The sequence below is a fragment of the Myodes glareolus genome, chromosome 2 (assembly GCF_982192425.1).
Source record: "Myodes glareolus chromosome 2, mMyoGla1.1, whole genome shotgun sequence".
NCBI lineage: Eukaryota > Metazoa > Chordata > Mammalia > Rodentia > Cricetidae > Myodes > Myodes glareolus.
Window position 1 is genome coordinate 10109820 of NC_142027.1, and position 19827 is coordinate 10129646.

General features: G+C 44.7%; 1 protein-coding gene across 1 annotated transcript; it reads left to right on the forward strand.

The window, feature by feature from the left end:
* The first annotated feature begins 156 nt into the window (after positions 1 to 156).
* Mis18a (MIS18 kinetochore protein A) lies at positions 157 to 18499 on the forward strand. Its single transcript, XM_048422746.3, has 5 exons — positions 157 to 496; positions 2814 to 2880; positions 11214 to 11336; positions 15565 to 15661; positions 18003 to 18499. Exons 1-5 carry the CDS (start codon positions 181 to 183, stop codon positions 18075 to 18077), a joined length of 678 nt encoding a protein of 225 aa, XP_048278703.1. The 5' UTR covers positions 157 to 180; the 3' UTR covers positions 18078 to 18499.
* The last annotated feature ends 1328 nt before the right edge of the window (positions 18500 to 19827 follow it).

Below are 19827 nucleotides of genomic sequence, written 5' to 3' on the forward strand. Positions count from 1 at the left end.
GAGACCGCGGGACACTGACTAGCGCAGCACAGCTCCCGCCAGCTCGACGACGAGCATGCGCATTAGCTGCTGTCGGGTCCTCAAGCCCCACCCCTCGCGCGCAGCCCCGCCTCTTGGTCCTCGCGCGTGCGCAGCTGCGCATTTCCCGTGAGCCTCTGGGGCGCGGTGGATTTGTAATCCATGGCGGGTTCTTGCTCGCTGGCTTGTCCCACTGCTTCTTGTGCAGGCCACCGCCAGGACAGGAGGGACGACTCCTCGTTTCTGGAGAAGCGGCTGTCAGAGTGCTCGATCCGCCACCAGCTGCTTCAGCAGTGGGCGAGCATGTCGAGCGCGGTCACGTCGGAGGCGGAGCCGGAGCGGTGCGAGGAGAAGGCGGCGGCGGAGGCGGCCGGGGACTACCCGCTAGTGTTCCTGTGCGCGCGCTGTCGCCGGCCGCTGGGCGACTCGCTCACCTGGGTGACCAGCCAGGAGGACAAGAGCTGCATCCTTCTAAGTTGTCAGTCCTGGCTCGGGCCGGTAGCGTCGTCTCCGGCGGGAGGGCTTCCCAGAGGGGCGTGAGCAAACGGGGAAGAGGGGAGTCCTGTCCGTGGCTCACGAGAGACGGGTCCAGAACGGCCTCGGTTGAGCATCACCGTGGACATTATTCAGAAACAAGTGACCGAGCGTTTCAGGGCAATGTCGAGGTTTTTCAGATCTGACGGGCCCCGTTAGCCCATGCAGCTTCAAGTGTTAAAATCATACAGCTGCTGGGAGTGCGGGGATTGTGGGCCGCCGTCGACTTAGCTAAATGTTCTTGGGCTAACTATCCGACAGCTTGTGCCTCAGTTGTCTCTTCTCCAAAACGTGGGATAATAAATACATGGGACAACGGGATGATTAACTGAGTAGGCGATTTTTTTAGGAGTGATCCACCCTGTTAGCCTCTTTGATAGAAGTTTAGCATTGCCACCATTAATTTGGACAGCCTAAAATTGTGTTGAGATTTTTGATATAGTATAATAATGGGTTTATTTTGTTTATGGGTTTTAAAGAAATAACGTTAAGACTTTCGTTTTTTCCGTTTTTTATAGCTTTTCTATCTTGCTTTCTGTATGTATTAATACTGTTGTTAGGTTTTAGAATATAACGTGTATAAACTAGATGAGTTTATTTATCCCCATATTAATAATTCTTTCTGAGTCTTTTATAAAGTTTCCCATAGTGATTCACTGGAATTACCCTCTCTGCATTTATTAAATAATGCAGAAGGGTGTAAAAGTTTCAAGGAAAGATTAATTTTTAGATTAAATTTTATTAATTGTTACTAATTAATTTTCAGATTAATTTCTGTTCCCTCTTGCCCCAGCTGGAGTGTTTTATTTAGCTTTGTTCACATTTATGGCATTTACAATTCTTAAGTTTTTTTTTTTCCTGTTTTGAAATGGTTTGCTGTGTTTCCCAGAATGGCTTTGAACTGCTGATTCTACGTCAGCTTTCTAAGTAGTGAGGATTATAGGTGTGATTCTGGCTCAATACTTACATTATATTAACAGCCACAACATGCTGATTTAACTTTCTTGGTATATTTATAAACCCATTTCTCAACCCCAGTAGTTGTATTAACATATATAAAAAAAATAGGGGCTGGAGAGATGGCTGGGGACGAGTACTTGCAGAGGACCAGGGTGCAGTTCCCAGCACTGGCAGGCTGGTTTACAACTCTTGCTAACTCCAGTTACAGGGGTCTGGTGCCACCACACACGGCTTGCTGTGCATACATACGTGCAGGCAGGCAAAACACGTAAAAACGAATTAATAAAAATGAAAAAAAAATGTAACTTTCCCATTCCTGAACCGCTTGTTTAGTTCTCACCAGTATCCTTCCAGTCCCCAAGGAAATGTGAAGTTTGGAGGCCCGAAAATTTCTTTTTGATACCTTTATCTATAGATGCTAACTTGGGTCCTACCCTCCCCTTTCCCACCCCCCACGGGACCCAAAGGATCTCAGGCCTGTGTTGCCAAAGTGCAACTAAATGCAAGCTTCAGAAGGGTCCAGGAGGTGAAGGGACCCGTAGACTGTCATGAAGAATGGGGATCTATCTGATGAGTGGACACGGGGCAGAGGAGGGGCAGAACGGGCTTTCCTGGACCAGGCAAGGAGGGAAGGAGGCTAACCGGCTCTGCTACACCAGTTGTCCCGCAATAGGCAGTGCTGGTGTTTCCGGGCTGGAGTAGATTTGTGAGACACAACTGACACCAGAGCTGTAAAAACCAAAATAGACTCATGGACTCCATCTCGGCTTCCAACCGGAACAACTGAATATGTGGGTGTGGGGGTTACCAGGGCAAACTGTGGAAGGGGTGACATGGAGTCATTGACTAGGTGATGCTGCTTCTTCATTTCCCTCTGGGGGTGTTTTGTACTGCTTCTCTGGTCCAGCTGTGAGGTCCAGACAAGCACAAGATGTCTGGTGGCTAGGAACTTTTAGAGAGAGGAGCTGTGTGTTGGAGGTATTGGGACGACCATCTTCCTTGATCTCTGCCCAATTTCACTCTCCCTAGCATGTGATTCTCCATCATTGATGTCCTGGTAATTTTGTTCACTTTATGAGTACTGTTAGTTTTCAGAGATATAAAGTTGTTATTCTACCTCTCTTCCCAGAAGGCCGCTGTACCTTTAGTGTTGAACCATGTATGCCCTGGCAATTCCAGTGTTTGGGTCGTTTTTTTCCCTAGTGCTCTGACTTCTACAATAAAAGTTAAAGTTGAGTTAAAAGTTCCCTTTCTTCAGTTGTATTGTAAAAGACCACACTAACAAAGTGTTGCTCTTCCAGGTGTGTCCCCTAATGTGTCTGTGGATAAAGAACAGAAACTGTCCAAGTGCAAAGGTGAAGATGGTTGGTAAGTAAGGTATTTATGTGAATATCATTTAGAGAAAATGTTTAATTTTAAGGAAAAGTCTTCCACGATTCTGTGAGGTTGCTTGGGATGTAACTTTTCATGGTGATTGAACACATATAAAAGTAAATATCCATTATTCAGTGGTGACAGCCCTTTAGATAGGATGTGGAAGCTTTTAAAGGTGTAGCTAACACTGATTTAAGGCTTTGGTTTACTGCTGAGGAAAATGGAAAGTAAACGTAGAGCATGTCTGTCTGAGAATCTCCAAGCCCGAGGTGTCCTGTTCAGTGCCGCCTGCCTCTTCCGTGACCTGGCACAGACAGACTGGCTCTGGCCATAAACAACTAGTCCCAAGCACAGACACAGCAGCCCTCGGTTCTGTGTGACCACTGCTAGGGCTGAGGGGACAGAGCCCTCGTCGTGGCTGTCATCTAGTGGTTGTCCTCAACAAACTGAATGGGAAGTCCTGCCTTTGGTAATTGCTACCCCAAATAGGAACTGTGTCTTGCTGAGGCATAGAAACTAACTTTAGGTAGTACCCAGAGAAGCAAAAGGTGATACTGACATTAAAGCTTTAATAATGCTAGATACCTTATTCAGATAAAGTGTAGTTCAGTGGTACAGAAACTCAAGGAAAATTGCATCGATATTGGGAAAGATGACATGTAGGTGTGAGAGGTTATGTTGCTGGCAGTAAAAAAAAACCTCACCTTTATTTATTTATTTATTTTTAATATTTTTATGCATACAGTATCTGCCTACATGTGTGCCTGCAGGCCAGAGAGGGCACCAGATCTCATCACAGATGGTTGTGAGCCACCATATGGTTGCTGGGAATTGGACTCAAGACCTTTGGAAGAGCAGGCAATGCTCTTAACCACTGAGCCATCTCTCCAGCCCCCTCACCTTTATTTTTTAGATTTTTTATCCTTATTTTATATGTACAAGTGTTTTGTATGTATGTATATATGTTCACCACATGTGTGCCTGAAGCCCACAGAGGTCAGAATAGGGCATTGGATCCCCTGGAATTAGAAACTGTGTGAGCTGCCATGTGAGTACTGGGAATTGAACCTGGTTCTCTGCAAGGACAGCCAGTGCTCTTGACTGTTCATCTCTCTGGCCTAGGGGTTGCCTCTCACTAGGCTGTAGCGCTGGTTCTAGTAAGTCCAGGGTGCTGGAGTTTACCAGCTGCCTCTGCAGTGTTCCTTTCTCTCTGCTTCCCTGCTCGAGTCTCCATTTGTCATGCCTGTGGACCAGGTCCACTGTTTTGTACTTAGTATGTTTTCATTAAATCAGCTCTGAAGCAGCTCTAGAGACTACAGTAAAGCAGATGTTAGATCTCACAGCTATTGTGTTGGGTTCTAAGCCTGTGGTCAGGTCTGTTGATGCTGGACAGTTTACAGCTATGTTGACTGCAGTGTGGTGTTAAACCTAGGCTGCTCTTTCTGTAATCAGAATTGGTAGAGATCTGAGAAGGGAATTGCCTTTCTCACCCAGTGATCTTTACTGTGTCATCTAGGCCTGTCCTTTGAAATGCTGTATTGCTTTAGGAGGTCCTTTCTGTTTTTTTGTTTGTTTTTTGTTTTTGTTTGTTTGTTTGTTTTTTGAGACAGGGTTTCTCTGTGTAGCAGTCCTGGCTTTACTGGAACTTGCTTTGTAAACTAGGCTGGCCTTGAACTCACTGAGGTCCACTTGCCTTTGCTCTCAAATGCTGGGGCCTTAGGATGCCTTCTACTGAGTGACTGCCTGGGGCATTCCAGTGGTCAGCCAGAGCACAGGGGTGGGCTTCAGAAGGCTTAAGTTGTGAAGGAACTGTAGGCTCCTTGCTTTTCTGATTCCTGCTTTATTGAGGATCTTATGATTGAGCCAGTTCCTTGATTAAAGTCTTTTATGGTTTCTAGTATTGCTTCTCAGTCTTGCTCGTGATTGTCTGATAGTGGCTACCCACCCGCTGCTGTTCCCTAAGATTATTCTAGGGTCTGGATTAGTGTGGGTTGTGATGGAGTACCTGACCATGCTAAGTTATAAAGGAGGGAGGCTTGCTTTGCTGAAGCACAATTAATAAAATCTCAGAGATAGAAATTGGGGTTCAGCTTGAAGATCAGAAAAGCAAAGCAGCCAGCCACTGTCTCTCACCTCAACCTCAGTTTGAAAATGGCGATCCTGCCTCCAGGAATCTCAGAATGAGACTGTGGCTGAGAACTGTCTCCTTCTGTATTAAAAGCCTCTCTAGGGCTGGGTTTAAAGGCGTGTACTGCCTGGATTCTATGGCAACTAGTGTGGCTACTGGGATTAAAGATGTGTGTTTACTGTTTGTGTACCTGGTCTGTAAGGCTGATCAGTGGGGCTGTTTTACTCTCTGATTTCAGGCAAGCTTTATTTATTAAAATACAAATGAAATGCCACTACACTTTGGCTTATGGTTCTGGGGGTACGTTGTCTAAAGACCATGTCCAATGGTAGCCTTCTTGATGACAGAGCCCCAGATGGTGCAGAGTGTACTGTGGCCAGATTGAAACTAGTGGGTGGGTATCTCTTCTGGTCTCCCTCTTATAAAGCCACCCGGATTTAGTCACTGGGACTCTACCATGATGACTGTCCAGTTTTAGTTACCTTCAAAAGACCCCAGTTCTGAGGGCCATGCACTGTTCACTTAAGTTTCTTCACCGGCTTGGGAAGACAGACCACATTCAATGGGACCAAGATGTGAGAGGGCTCGTGTGAGCTTCTGTACAGGGTGTGATTGATTCTGAAAATTCAGATTACCCACTTTTTATCAGTATATCCTTGGAGTTCAAGTCTCAGGGTTTTCTAAATCTTTTTCTTGATTAACAATCTTGATAATGTGTTGTAGCCTCCTAATTATTAGGAAGCTTGATGTATACATAGCATGTAGATTTGCGTGTTCATCATTGGTAGTGTAGGTGGGGTTTTCTACTTGGGATCAACTAAGATGTTTGTGGAAGGATACTGAGAAATATACTTTATTTGACAAATTAAAAGCAATAAAATCAATTCCATACACGGAGCAAGAAACTCAGAACTCACAGACAGGGAGCGGAAACTGGAAGCTGCACAGTCACCACGCAGCAAAGATCCACCCAGGGAATGCAGCAGTTGTGCTTGCGCTTGGGAAATTTCCAAGTTGCCACATGCAGTAAACTCTGCTGTGGTGGGGATTCTACAAAAAACCAGTTAGATAAAAGCAAGCTAAGTGGGCAGGGTTGGGAGACTGTCTGGAATGTGGACTGGCTAGGCCGTTAGGCCGTCCACCCAGGAGGCATGGAGTCCGGCCCCACATTGGGCACCAAATGTGGAAGGACGCTTAAAAGAAATCCCACACTATATCGGAATAGGTGGTTATTTATTTAGGGGTAAACTCACAAATCAGAATCCTCTGCTTGAATGGAGAACAGAAAGCGAATCCAGCAACCAGAAAGATCAGCTGGAAAAGAGGCCAGACACAAGCTCAGCATATATAGTACAAGAGCCACGCCCCAGTGGGCGGGAAACCACTGGCTGTAAGACTTCCTACAGCAGATGTTTTTATTTGTTTGCTTTTTTCTTTAAAGGTTTATTACTTTATTTATTTATTTTGAGATAGGGTTTCTCTGTACTTCTAGCTCTTGTAGACCAGTCTAACCTCGAACTCACAGAGATCCGCCTGCCTCTGTCTCCCGAGTGCTGGGATTAAGGACATCTCCCACCACCACCTCCTGGCTATTGCTTTATTTTATGTGTGTACATGTTTCTCTTGCACGTATCTTTATGCATCACAAGTGTGCCTAGTGCTCCCAAAAGTCAGAGGAGGGCATCAGATTCCTCTGGAAGTGGAGCTGTGGATGACTGAGCTACCATGATGTGGGAATCCCCTCTGTATACTGTGGATGTGTTTTATTACCATTTGTAAGCGGAAACTGTGCTTTCCTTTTCCGGTCACAGACCCAAACAATCACACAGAAACTATTAATTACAGCACTGCTTGGCCAGTGGCTCAGGCGTAATTTTAGCAAGCTCTTATATCTTAAATTAACCCATTTTTATCTTATATTTTACCACGAGGCTATGGTTTGTTATCTCTTGATTTTTGGGCAGCTACATGGCATCTCCCTGACTGCGTCTTTTTTCCTCCTCTCTCTGCTTAGATTTTTCTGCCTTGCTCTATTCTGCCCTGCCATAGGCCAAAACAGCTTCTTTATTAACCAACAGTAATGAAACATATTCATAGCATACGGAGGGGAATCCCATATCTCTAGCATGTGGGTGCTGGGAACCAAACCTGGTGGTTCCCTGGGAGAGTAACAAGTGCCCTTAACCACTGTGCTATCTCTCTCCAGCCCCTAAGATATTTTATATTTCTTTAAAAAAAAAAGATTTTATTCTTATTTCTAAGTTCTGTGTATGTATAAGTTGGCTTGTGAATGTGAATGCAGTGCCTGCAGAGGCCACAAGAGGGCACTAGATCTTGTACTGGCTCTGTATGTCAACTTGACACAAGCTAAATCCATCTGCGAGGAGGGACCCTTAGTTAAGAAAATGCCTCCCCAGATGGTGGTGGCAGCACACACCTTTAATCCCAGTTCTTGGTAAGCAGAGGCAGAGGGATCTCTGTGAGTTCAGAGGCAGTCTGGTCTACAGAGCAAATTCCAGGACAGCCAAGGCTACACAGAAACCCTGTCTTGAAGATCTCCACATCAGCTTCTTCTTCCAGGTTCCTGCCCTGTCTGAGTTCCTGCTCTGACTTCCTTCAGTGATGGACTGTGGCTATGGAAGCATAAGCCAACACACCCTTTCCTCCCCACATTGCTTGATCATGGGGACAGCAGTAGAAACCCTAGGTCAGATCCCTTTTATGTCTTCCTTACACTGTGTGAATGTGTTTCTCTGTGACTGGTTTAACAAACAAACTGACTGGCCAATACCTGAGCACAATACAGTTGGACAGGAAAGCCAAACTGAGACAGATGGGATGAGGAAGGGCGGAGTCAGAGGTTGCTGGCAGATACAGAGGGAGCAGGACGAATGTGTCATGTTAATAAAGGTACCGCCATATGGCAAAGCATACATAAGGAATATGGATTAACTTAAGATATAAGAGCTAGTTAGTAACAAGCCTGAGCTATTGGCTGAGCAGTTATAACTCATATTCAGCCTCTGAGTTAGTTATTGGGGACCAGGCAGCTGGGACAGGAACTTCTGCCTAGAGATCCCCTTGAAGTTGGGCGTATAGGTTACTACCCATATGAGCTGCTATGTAGGTTCTGGGAACCTAACTTAGGTCCTCTGCAAGAACAGTACATGCTCTTAACCACTGACCTATCTCCCCAGCCCCAACATGTTATTTTATCTCTTACGAAAATTCCTTTTAAAACACCGTAGAAGCTTAATATAGGATAAGTAGCTAGCAGATTACCTAGCCAGTTATATCACTAGTGAAATCTTACCAGGTGGCCATCAGTTTTGATCCTTGTTGTACCATAACTAAAACCATCTGAGTGTCTGTGGGAAGGTGATGCTGCCTGTCTGACTCTGTCTGGCTCTTGGGTGGCCCTTTGACATGACGGCAAAGACAGGTACTTAGTGAAGACAGGTCCAATATTAAGCAGGAGTTAAAACCTTTTTGAAATAATAATCCTTTGTGGTGTATATTTAATACTTTATCAACAGTAGATCTAAAAGTCCAATAGTGATGAATTTGGTGCATGTTGGGACTGTAATTCTCACGTGGAGTGGTAGTTTAGATGCACAAGTTTGGGGAACCCTGGGTTGTAAGGACAGTTTGAAGATGTGCGTGGACCTGGAGGGAGAGCCAATGTGTGCAACGGGAGCTGGAAGACTGGAGGAGCAGTTATGAGGAGAAATACAGAAAACTGAGTCCAGTGATGTGATGAGTAGCCTGTATTGGACATAGCTCTAGTTGACAGGAAAGTGTCTCAAAATACAATGTAAGGGAGCAGACAGTTCTAGCAGTCACAGTGAGTTTATGCCAAAGGTTGATTTAACTAGCTTGGTGAAAGGAAAGGCACGGGCTCAGGACGCCCAAGACCAGGTTCTCAGGCTTATTTGCCCCAGATGGACGGTGGGCAAGGAATAAGAGACAAACCCAGGAGACAGGATGAAGAAGGGGTCACGGGAAATGGGGAAGGGCTCTTTGTCCTGTTTGTTCTGGGGTGGGAGAGCAACAACAAAGGACTGCCCCTGGGGAAAGGAGATTGACAGGACACTTAGGAAGATGCAAGGGGAAGCCCCTTGATAGGATGAGGGGCTTAATTTTTAAATTATTTATTTATTTTATGTGCGTTGGAGTTTTGCCTGCTTGCTTGTCTCTGTGAGTGTGTTCGATCCCCTGGAACTGGAGTTAGAGACAGTTGTGAGCTGTAGTCTGCCGTGTGGGTGCTGGGAATTGAACCTGGGTCCTCTGAAAGGGCATCAAGAGCTCTTAACTGTTAAGCCATTTCTCTAGCCCCGGAGGTATTTAATTTTAACTGGGCATGTTAGGTGAGCCAAAGAGGGCTTTTGATTGCTGGACTTTCATACTTTGATAGCTGAACCTTCGTGGTCAGCCTCAGGAGGAGGAAGTGGCCAAATAAGGGAATTGGCCTTGGTGGCAGCTTCAGGAGTGTAATCTAACAGTTTTTTAACAGCAAAGGGGATAGGGGAGAAGGGCAAGGCCTGCCAGAGCCATGCCTGCCACTTCCAAACTGGCCAGAGTCCCTTAACTGGCTATGGTGAGACACACCTATAATACTAGCATTTGGAAGTTTGGAGGCAGAAGGATCAGGAGTTTAAAACTATTCATAGCATAGAGACGTAGCAAGATTAAGGCTAGCCTGGCATTCATAAGACCCTGTCTCAAGAGGGAAAACTATGAAGCTGTATTTAACTATTTAATAAGGGACCAGAATGATGCTCAGTGGGGGATAATGCTCTTTGGACAAACCTAGTTAACACTGCATGGGCCAGTACAGCTCAACCTTTGCGGCTGTCTTTTCTCCTAGCAGAGTCCTTTATGCCTCAGCCAGACGAGAGTATATGTAGCTAATCTTTCCACATGCCTTCACCTAACTTTGGAGAACTTTTCTCCTAAGGTCTGCAAACCTGCCTGATCCCCACTAGAGTAGAATTGCACACTGGTGTGGGGACTGGGTGTTTGTTTGTTTCTTGGTTTTTCTTCTTTTTTTAAAAATCTATCTATCTATCTATCTATCTATCTATCTATCTATCTATTATGTATATAATATTCTGCCTTCATTTGTGCCTGCATACCAGAGGAAGGCGCCAGATCTTAATTACAGGTGGTTGTGAGCCACCGTGTGGTTGCTGGGAATTGAACTCTGGACCTCTGGAAGAGCAGCCAGTGCTCTTAACCTCTGAGCCATCTCTCCAGCCCCTGTTTCTTGGTTTTCAAGACAGGGTTTCCCTGTACGGTTCTGACTTCCCTGGATCTCGCTCTGTAGACCAAGCCTCAAACTCATAGATCCTTGCCTACCTCTGCTTCCTGAGTGCTGCCACCACTCCTGGCCTGGCCTGGGTTTGTGTTGTGTGACTGTGTTAGGGGAGCAGAGTATTGGGTTCTGTTTGTCTGCTGCTCTCTGCCACAGTACAGAGTTGATGCTTACAGCAGACCCTGGTAGTCTGGAATGCACCTTCTCTGTCATTGTAGGGAAACCGCCTACCTTCCTACCTAGAGTATTAATGACCCGAGGTGATTGCTTGGACATTGTAAAGGATGTGTAGACTTCGTTGATTTTCCAGATTTCAAATAGTTTGTATTAATAGTAGATCAAGCACTATCGATTCTGGAAACCCTGCCTCAGCCTTTTGTTCATGTCCTTGCCATTTGCTTTCCAGAGCCCTGTGGCCTAGAGTGGCTGTTTGCATTCTCCTGCAGTCATATTACCTCGTTTTTCTTCTTCCTTACATATGACATCATACAGTCAGGATGAACCTGCTTGTGGTGGTGCTTGCTTGTCACCTCAGCACTTGCCATGGGAAGATGGGGCAGGCAGAGAGCCACAAAAGGAAAACAGCAACTCGAAGATAGCTCCTTTTCACCTCACCTGAAGCAGCTCGGGGCTTGTGGAGCTTGATTTCATTTTTGTTTCTTTAAATCCTGTCTGTCTGTCTGTCTGTCTGTCTGAGTCTGTGTCTATGGAGGTCGGGACAACTCTTCTTTCACCATATGGGTTCTGGGAATTGAGTCAGGTTGTCTTGCTTGGCAACCTGCTGAGCCGTCTAGCCAGCCCTCAGCGTGTGGGTTTTAGCAAGGAGGATTTTTATCATATGTATTTGCTACTTTCTCCCTAAGCAGTGCCATTCCTTTATTGCAGCATTCTTGAGACTCTGTACTGCACAGGCTGCTCCTTGAACCTCGGCTATGTGTACAAATGCACTCCCAAGAGCCTGGACTACAAGAGGGACTTGTTCTGCCTCAGCGTGAAAGCCATTGAAAGGTAGGCTGCCTCGGGATTGATTTCTCACAGTTGAAAACAATGAAATTAGTATTAGAACAACAGAACTAAATCAACACTGTTGGGCTCAAGTATATTTTTGAGTAATAATTTCTGACAGAGTCACCCCCTCCCCAACACACACTTTGTGTCTAATTTATTTGGTATCGGGAAAGTCAGACACTAAATGAGAGGCAAAAATATGAGAAATTTTTTGAAAGTAAATATTGCGGTTTTTTTTTTTTTTTAATTTTTGATTTTGTTTTTTTGAGACAAGGTTTCTCTGTTTAACCCCTGGCTGCCCTGGAACTCGGTTTGTAGACCAGGCTGACCTCAAGCTCAGAGATCCATCTGTCTCTGCCTCCCAAGTGCTGGGATTGCAAGTGTGTGTCACCACCAGTTTCAGAACACACTCTTAGCTGATTTCAAAGTCATGGTCTCCTGCTTCTGCTTCCCAGACACTGGGATCAAGTTGTTTTGAAGCAGTTGTGTGGACCAGTGAGTACTGTCCCCACTTTCCTATCCCCATCCTGCGCCACCACCGCCCGGCCCATCCTTGCAACTTGGAATCCCCCCTGACTCCCAGAAGGTTGTCAGGAAGAATTGGCATTTCAAAATTGGTTCAGAAAGGGGTTCCTTTGGTATTGTAGAAGACTAGAAAGACAGACTTAGTTATTTACTATAATAAAATTGGTTCACAAAGGAGTTTCTTTGGTATTATAGAAAACTAGAAATATAAACTTAGTTATTTACTGTAATAAAGTTGGTTCACAAAGGAGTTCCTTTGGTGTTCTGGAAGACTAGGAATACAAGCTTAGTTATTTACTATAATAACAATTGTCTGGCTAAGTGGTGGTGGCGCACACCTTTAATCCTAGCACTTGGGAGGCAGAGGCAGGCGGATCTCTGTGAGTTCGAGGCCAGCCTGGTCTACAAGAGCTAGCTCCAGGACAGGCTCCAAAGCTACAGAGAAACCCTGTCTCGAAAAAATTGTCTGGTGTTTTTTTGTTTTTTGCTTTGCATTTTCTGTTTTTTTTTTTTTTCAAAAATTCAAGAAAATGTATTCTTCAAGATTTCTAAAAAGCATTAGGGAACAAGGTGAACAGGTGCTACAGGCCCCTAATTTCAGATAGTTTTTTGATTAAAAGTTTTTAGTGGTAATGTTATACAATGTGTCGACCATATCCACCCTAACTTTTCCCAGCTCCATCCCACTGCTTCCCTCCAAAGCTTCCAAGCCTCTTTGTTTTTTTAATTTAAATAACCTATCAAGTCCAGTTTTGTTGCCTCTGCTCCTGTGTGTGTGGCTGTCCACTGGGGCGGTCCACCTGCCAGGGCTGCTCCTTAAAGAAAATGGCCATCAGCCATCCGTAGCTTCTTTGATCATTTGAAAAGGCCACATGGAAGCCTGCTATTTTATTATGTGTGTGTATGTTTCTGAGTTTAATTGGAATTCCCTACACAGGGGATTATGCTCATTCCAGAAGCCCTGGGTTGCCAGATAGAAAAAGCCAGTGCTATATATGGGAACCCTTACCCCTCAGAACAATTCCAGATGTCTTAATGACCTTCCAATTGATTGACCTTTTTAAAAAGGGAAATAAAAATTAGATCAGCTCATACCAATCCTCAATTTGTCCTTATAAAGATGTGACGCTAAGACTTTGTGCATCAGTAAAGGACATTTTAAGGAGAAAAGGACAATACTTTCCTTGCTTGAGGTACTTTTGCCATGCTTGTTTAATTTCTTACATTTTTCTCCTTAATTTTTTTAAAGCAGTGATTTTATCCAGTAATTAATTGGTAGTTTTGTTTGGCATCTTTTAAAACCAGACAAGTTTAAATCAAAATTTTATAATCCACAAATCAACTCACATGGATGGATCACTAAGCAGGCTGTGCTCCGTGTTACAGAGCAAAAGGCCGGGTCCCAGATTTGTGCTCACCAGGGTCAGTGACAGTGACCTGAAGGTGGGCAAGTGCATAGAAGAGAGGGCCCTTCAGCCCAGCGTGGGGACGCACCAGTAGCCGCAGCACTCCAGAGGCGGGGGCAGGAGGGAGCTGTGTCGCGGGTTACCCAGTAAGATAAAATGGAAGGAGGAAGATACAAATTATTTTAACACCGTAACCTTCCCTTTTTTTGTTTTGCTTTTTTTCTTAAGACAGAGTCTCGTTGTAGCCTTGACTTGCCTGGACCTTGTGTAGACCATCTTGGCCTTAAATTCTTAGAGATCCACTGCCTCAGCCTCCCAAGAACTGGAAGGAAAGGTGTGTGCCACTGTGCCCAGCTGGCTTTCTTGGTAAGACAGAATGGTTTGTTTGGACTCAGACGTTGTGGGTCCAGTCAAGCCATGGGGAAGATGGTCCTAGGAGCTTGAGGCAGCTGCCCATACTGCAGCTCAGTCAGGAAACAGAAATAAATTCCCAGCTTGCTTTGTTGTTCTTAGATGTTGTTAAGGTTGGAGGTGGTGGTGTCCCTGGCTAGCCTTGAACTCAGTCTTCCAAGGGCTAGGATCACAGGGACGTGTCACCATGCTAGTCTAAAACGTTTTAAAGTGATACTATCTGTATAAAAAAAACGGGGTAGAATATTTTGCTCTAGAAGATCACAACATTGAAGTTGTTTTTCTCCTTAAGAGTTGAGTTTAGGATTGGGGCAGAGTTCATGCTGAGGAGCCTGGGTTGATTATGGAAGTGTTTGTCCAGTGTGACATTTATTTACCGTTTTAAAACAGTGCTTAAATGGCCTGGGCTTCTCAGGTCATTTCTTCTTTTCTCTTTTTCATAGGGTGACTTTTTTCTAGTTCTCTTTTTTCTTTTTTTTAAATTTTATTTTATGAGCATTACTTTTTGCCTGCATATATATCCTGTGAGGGTGTTGGGTCCCCTGAAACTAAAGTTACAGACAACTGTAAGCTGCCATGTGGGTATGGGAATTGAACCCAGATCCTCTGGAAGAGCAGCCAGTGCTCTTAACCATCGAGCCATCTCTCCAGCCCCAATTTCTTTTTTTCTAAAGAAGATGTTAATTGCCTCCTGTGGTGTTGTTTACTGTGCTCTTTTTCAGGAATATAATCCATAGGATTCCAAAGAAGACCTATTTTCCCTTTATTATCTCATGGGTGTGGGTGTTTTGCCTATATTTATATCTGTACATTGCATGTGTGCAGTGCCTGTAGAGGCCAGAAGAGGGCGGTAGTGCTCTGGGGGTGGAACTGCAGCCATTGTGCGCTGCCATGTGGGTGCTGGGAACTGAACTCAGATCCCCTGGAGAACAACCAGTGCTCTTAACTGCTGTGCCATCTCTCCAGCCCTAGAAAATGTCTTCCTTGACAAATGGCACCAAGTCATTTTATATGGCTTTATATGGATAAAAACCTTAAAGAAATGGGAAGGCATTGTGTGTCTTTCCTTTTGTTGAGATTTATGTGATAGTTGGCACCAGACTTCCTTTTCTTATGGTCCAGGATGCTGCTTTTTTTTTTTTTTTTTAAAGAAATTTTTAGTACATTTTCAAATGATAATACGCCACAACCCTAGAGAGCTGTGGAAAACACAAGTTGGAAGGCAGTGTTGAGGTTGTCTAAATCTTATTTTTTGACACTTACTTTTTTATTTTATGTTTATGGGTGTTTTGCCTGCGTGTATGTATGTGTGCCACATGCAAGTCTGGTTCCCTGGAAACCAGAAGAGGTCATGGGATCCTCTGAACTGGAGTCGGGAGGGTTGTGATCTGCCATGTGGGTGCTGGGATCTGAACTCAGCCCGTCCAGGAGCAGCAGGTGTCCCCAACTCCTCCCAACCGCCTGTCTGACCCTGAGGTTGTCCGACTCTTGGTCATTATTACTACTTATTAAATAATTACTTACTAAAAGTCAAACTTGGAAATATTCGTGTTTCTAGAAAGTCACATAAAATAAGCTTTGGTTTCCTAGGGATGCTCTGCTTGCCTTTGACCTTGAGCCGTGACCCTGAGCTTTGCCTGGGGAGGGGGCTTATTCCAAAGGGGAATATTTATAATGGAAAGTGGATGTGTGGGGCTACTGGGAAGAAGCCATGAGAGGAGTGAGATGATGTGGTCCAATGTCCTCAGAAGGGCTCCACAAACAGGGAGTGTGGTCTTCAGTTACTTGGTGCTTGTAGTGATGGACTTGGAGCTGACATTGCTGGCTGCTGTGAAGTTGGTGCTAGATCCTTCTCATATGTTAACTCGTACTGTTCCACATCTCAGTTACACTTTAGGGTCCTCTGAGAAGCAGATCGTGCCGCAAGACAAGGAACTTTTCAGTCTGGAAAGCAGAGTTGAAATAGAGAAGTCTATAAAGCAGGTAATTTTGCTCTAAATTTGTAACATAAGGGGCTGGCTTGTTGGGGTTTCTGTCCTGCCCAGTACCCCAACAAGCCAGCAAATCCCAAGGAAAAATCACACACAGGACTCCATAAGGTTATAAACTGATTGGCCCATTAGGTCAGGCTTCTTGTTAACTCTTATAACATATATTACCCCATTATCCTTATCTATGTTAACCACATGGGCTCAGTACCTTTCTTAGTGTGACAGCTTACATGTTGCCTCTTCAGTGGTCTGCGCAGGAATGGCTGAGGAACCTCCCTGCTTCCCAGAATTCTCCTGTTCTCATTGCTCCACCCCTACTTCCTGTCTGGCTTTCCCGCCTATACTGCCTGCCTGGCCAATCAGTGTTTTATTAAAATATGATTGACAGATACAGACAATTCTCCCACACCATTTCCCTCTTTTTTTTTTTTTTTTAAACAAAGGAAAATACCCATAGTCCATTTGTTGGGAATGTGGGCGTAGTATTTTAGGCTACTTCCTGCTGGTTGGGGGCGCTGATGATCTTATGGGGACCTAAAGAAAATTTAGAGTTATAATCAAGTCCTGACTGGAGTATCCTGTGAGTCTTGATCATCTCAGGCAGCAGTCTTGAATCTGTTCTGGATGTAGAATTCAGACATCCAGGCCATCTGTTCCTACCGGAGATTTCTCAGGAGGTCTCCCCTGGTCAAAGATGATTTTTCTTAACTCTGAATAAATCCAGAGCCTCTCGTTTTCTGTGGAAACAAAAGTAGAATCTCTTCTCCAAAGTAGCATACCTTTTGACTTCAATTTTGAAGCCAAGGTATTTTCAAAATATCTATATTGGATTAATTCAGCAGCATTTATAAACAAAAGTCTTTTAGCAGCTGTTGCTCCTTCCTCAGCATTCAAACAATTCAAAGAGAGCATAATAACACACAGTATCAAGATTCTCTGTGTATTTTCCATCTTTATGCGGCTTTATTTCAACCTCTATTTCTTTTATTTTTACTTTTAACTTTTGGCTTTTGAGACAGGTTCTCTGTATATCTTTGTCCTGGAATAACTCTGTAGACCAGGCTATCCTTGAACTCACAGAGATCCTTCTGTCTCTGCCTCCCCAGTGCTGGGCTTAAAGGTGTGTGCTACCACACCTTGAACTCACAGAGATCTGTCTCTGCCTCCCAGGCATTGGGATTAAAGGTGTGTACCACCACACCTTGAGGTCACAGAGGTCAATATGCCTCTGCCTCCCAGGCATTGGGATTAAAGGTATGTACCACCACACCCTATTTCTCCCTTTCTTTATTTTTTATTTTTAATGACTTTAACCTTTAGCCTGCATATATTTTTAACACACTGTAAACCAGTTAGAGGTTTTCTTTCTCTTTGAATCTCTCTTTACTGTATATTTCTCTTTTTCTGACCACATGAGTCTTTAAGGAGAGGACTAAAACTGTGGCTTTTACGGCTGGAATTAGCCCATTTCTTAGCTTTCCAGCCTCATGGCTGAGATACCAGCCAGAGCTGTGTTCACTGCCACAACTCTATGGCGTTTCAAGGTCCTTGCTAGCAAGCAAGCTGCAGCATTCTGCTCACAGACCACACTCAGTTGGACTGCCTGCCTGAAAGAGTCAGAGTTTGCCCTGGCAGGACAGCCCAGAAAGACGCATTGTTTGAACAATTTCCTACAGTGACCAAATGACCCCTCCACTTGACCCTGTGATGTCATCTGTTTTGCTTTTAGCCCTTCACAGTGAGAAAGTGCTCATCGTCCATTAGGGAGTTGAGCTGTAAGCTAACGCTGCCAGCAGAACACCGAGCACATTCATGCTGAGCTCAGAACAGTGCTCATTCTAACCCAGACCTGTAACCTTGAGCAAAGCAACATTTAAATTGTTGAAATGGTTTTTTATGTGTCAGTGTGTCTGTGTGCTTTGCCTGCATGTATGCATGTATGCATGTGCCATGTGCTTGCTTGGTGCCTGTGGAGGCTGAAGGAAGCTGTGGAATCCCCAGTCAGGTCTCAGGGTTGAACCCAAACGATCAGGCTCAGCAGGTAAAGGTACCTTGTGGCCCTAAGCGGATTGGCCTGCCTGGCATTCAGCTCAGTGCTGAATACCAACGTTCCTTGAGGCATGTGTAGCTGTAGATGTGGGTTGGGTTGCAACTAAAGCTAATGAAATTATGATTATGTTTTATTCAAGTTAGTCTCACTCCTCTGAGGAGTTTGTTAGGCTTAACATCTTAATGTCTTGCATAGCATTCAGAATGGCAAAAGTTATTTTAACCATTAAACTGTGAGAATCATACTCACACTTGTGTTTCTTCATGCTCTTTCAATTTGGTAGATGGAAGATGTTCTGAGAGCCTTGGAGACGAAGCTATGGGAGGTTGAATCAAAACTGACCACTGCTGGCCGCTGACCGTAGCTGAGCTGTGTTCTGTACCCCACCCTACCCCACCCTTGTTCCTAATATATGGTCACACTCTAAGTATTTTAGAGGAAAGAGGTAACTGTTACCGGATTTGAATTTTTAAAGCCAGTTTATGATATATGCTGGTATGAGGTGGGTTTTTTTTTTGTGAGTTTTTATTTTCATAAAAAAACAGGGTGATTTTTCTGTCTTCTTTTTCTTTTAAATTCATTGTGTGTGTACATTTTTCTATCTTTTAAAACTTTGTGACTTTTAATACTTTGTATATTTATGTCAGGGTCGTAAGAAAATCACTCATCTCTGGGGTAGGATTTTAGTGGAATGTATTAGATTTGGATTTTCTATAATGTAAAACTTTTATAAGGAACATGTATTTTTATAATAAAGAAGAGAATAAAAATTTAAAAGTGCTTGAAGGTTCATTTGTTTGTTTACAAACTAAACTGATATTTAAGTGAGATTAAAAAAAAAAAATTCCCGGGCCGTGAGCTCCACTTACTGACTGAGCATGCACTGTGGTCTGCCCGGCCTAGCCCCCTTCTAGGTGTGGCGGGTGAGGCTTGTCTCAGCACCCTGTAGGCCTGACTCCTTGGAGCCTTCTGAGAGCGCTAGAGTCACAGCAGGTGTACGTGAGGGTGTGCTGTGCCTCGAAGGCTTTGGGACCATTTCAGACCCAACAGTACAGAATGTATGAACTACTTTTAGTGGTTTTATTTGACAATTGAATATATGCATCAAACAGAAGATGGGCCACGGAAGGGCCTGTGGTATGCAGGCGTTGGCATTTGAAATGTTCAGAAATCCCTGAGCTGCTGGGTAAACCACTGGCAGGTTGAAGTTGGGCAGAAAGGGGTGTTGTGGTTATTACACTAGAGAAATCAGGGTTCCCCTCCCTTCTGAGCTGGTTTCCTAGCACTGTAGTCTATTTTAATCTTGCTCCATCCTGTTTAACTTAACATTTAGAAGAAAATACTTCAACACACAAAAGACCATTCTTAACATCTTGTTCAGTAAGTAAAAAAATGAAAGTGTCTTACGACCATAGGATTATAGCTGCATTCTTCATTTCTTCCAGAGAAAAAGCAAAATACTTGAAAACAAACAGCTTGGAGTCTTCCATAGTTGCTGTCATATACATCATTCTTATTCTCCGCGAATAAGGACACTGGTCAGCGTCTGCCTCCACAGGTGGAGGAAGCACTCGCCCTGCCTGCCGAGCTGTGGGCGGACAAGTAACTTCCACTCCATCCAAGCACACACGTGGACACTCAGCCTGTGTAATGCCGCCCTTTCCCTCTGTGTGTGCTCATGCACGCTTGTGTGGGGGCTGGAGGCCGGTGTCCTGTGACTTCTGACACTAACCCCGGAAACTTGGCAACAGAGAACCTTCCACCTCTGCCTCTCAGGGCAGCTTTCAGGAGTCGTCCTTCCACAGAGCGCCTTGTCAGCCCACCCTGTTGATTGCCCCTGAGCCGCTTTGTGGCTGGCTGGCTGAGCTTTCCTCGTAGGTATCTGCGCCTCACACCTGCTTCTCCGTAGGTGCCTGCGCCTCACCTGCTTCTCCGTAGATCTCGTCCCCTTGAAGCCCAGCAGCATCCTCCTAGAGACTGCAGGTTGCTCAGCCACGGTGGCCATCATTCCTCCATCAGTGAACCACTGGCGTCACTATCTTGCTATCGTATTTTAGATTGGGGGGAATTGTTCCTTCAAGACTTAAGATGCCTCCAGCCCTGCCTGA

What these genes read in the sequence shown, in the direction of transcription:
- Mis18a (XM_048422746.3), top strand. Translation starts at nt 181, where the DNA reads ATGGCGGGTTCTTGCTCGCTGGCTTGTCCCACTGCTTCTTGTGCAGGC. An exon ending in TGCAAAGGTGAAGATGGTTG is followed by an intron (nt 2,881 to 11,213) that starts GTAAGTAAGGTA and finishes CCTTTATTGCAG; the next exon opens with CATTCTTGAGACTCTGTACT. An exon ending in TAGAGAAGTCTATAAAGCAG is followed by an intron (nt 15,662 to 18,002) that starts GTAATTTTGCTC and finishes TCAATTTGGTAG; the next exon opens with ATGGAAGATGTTCTGAGAGC.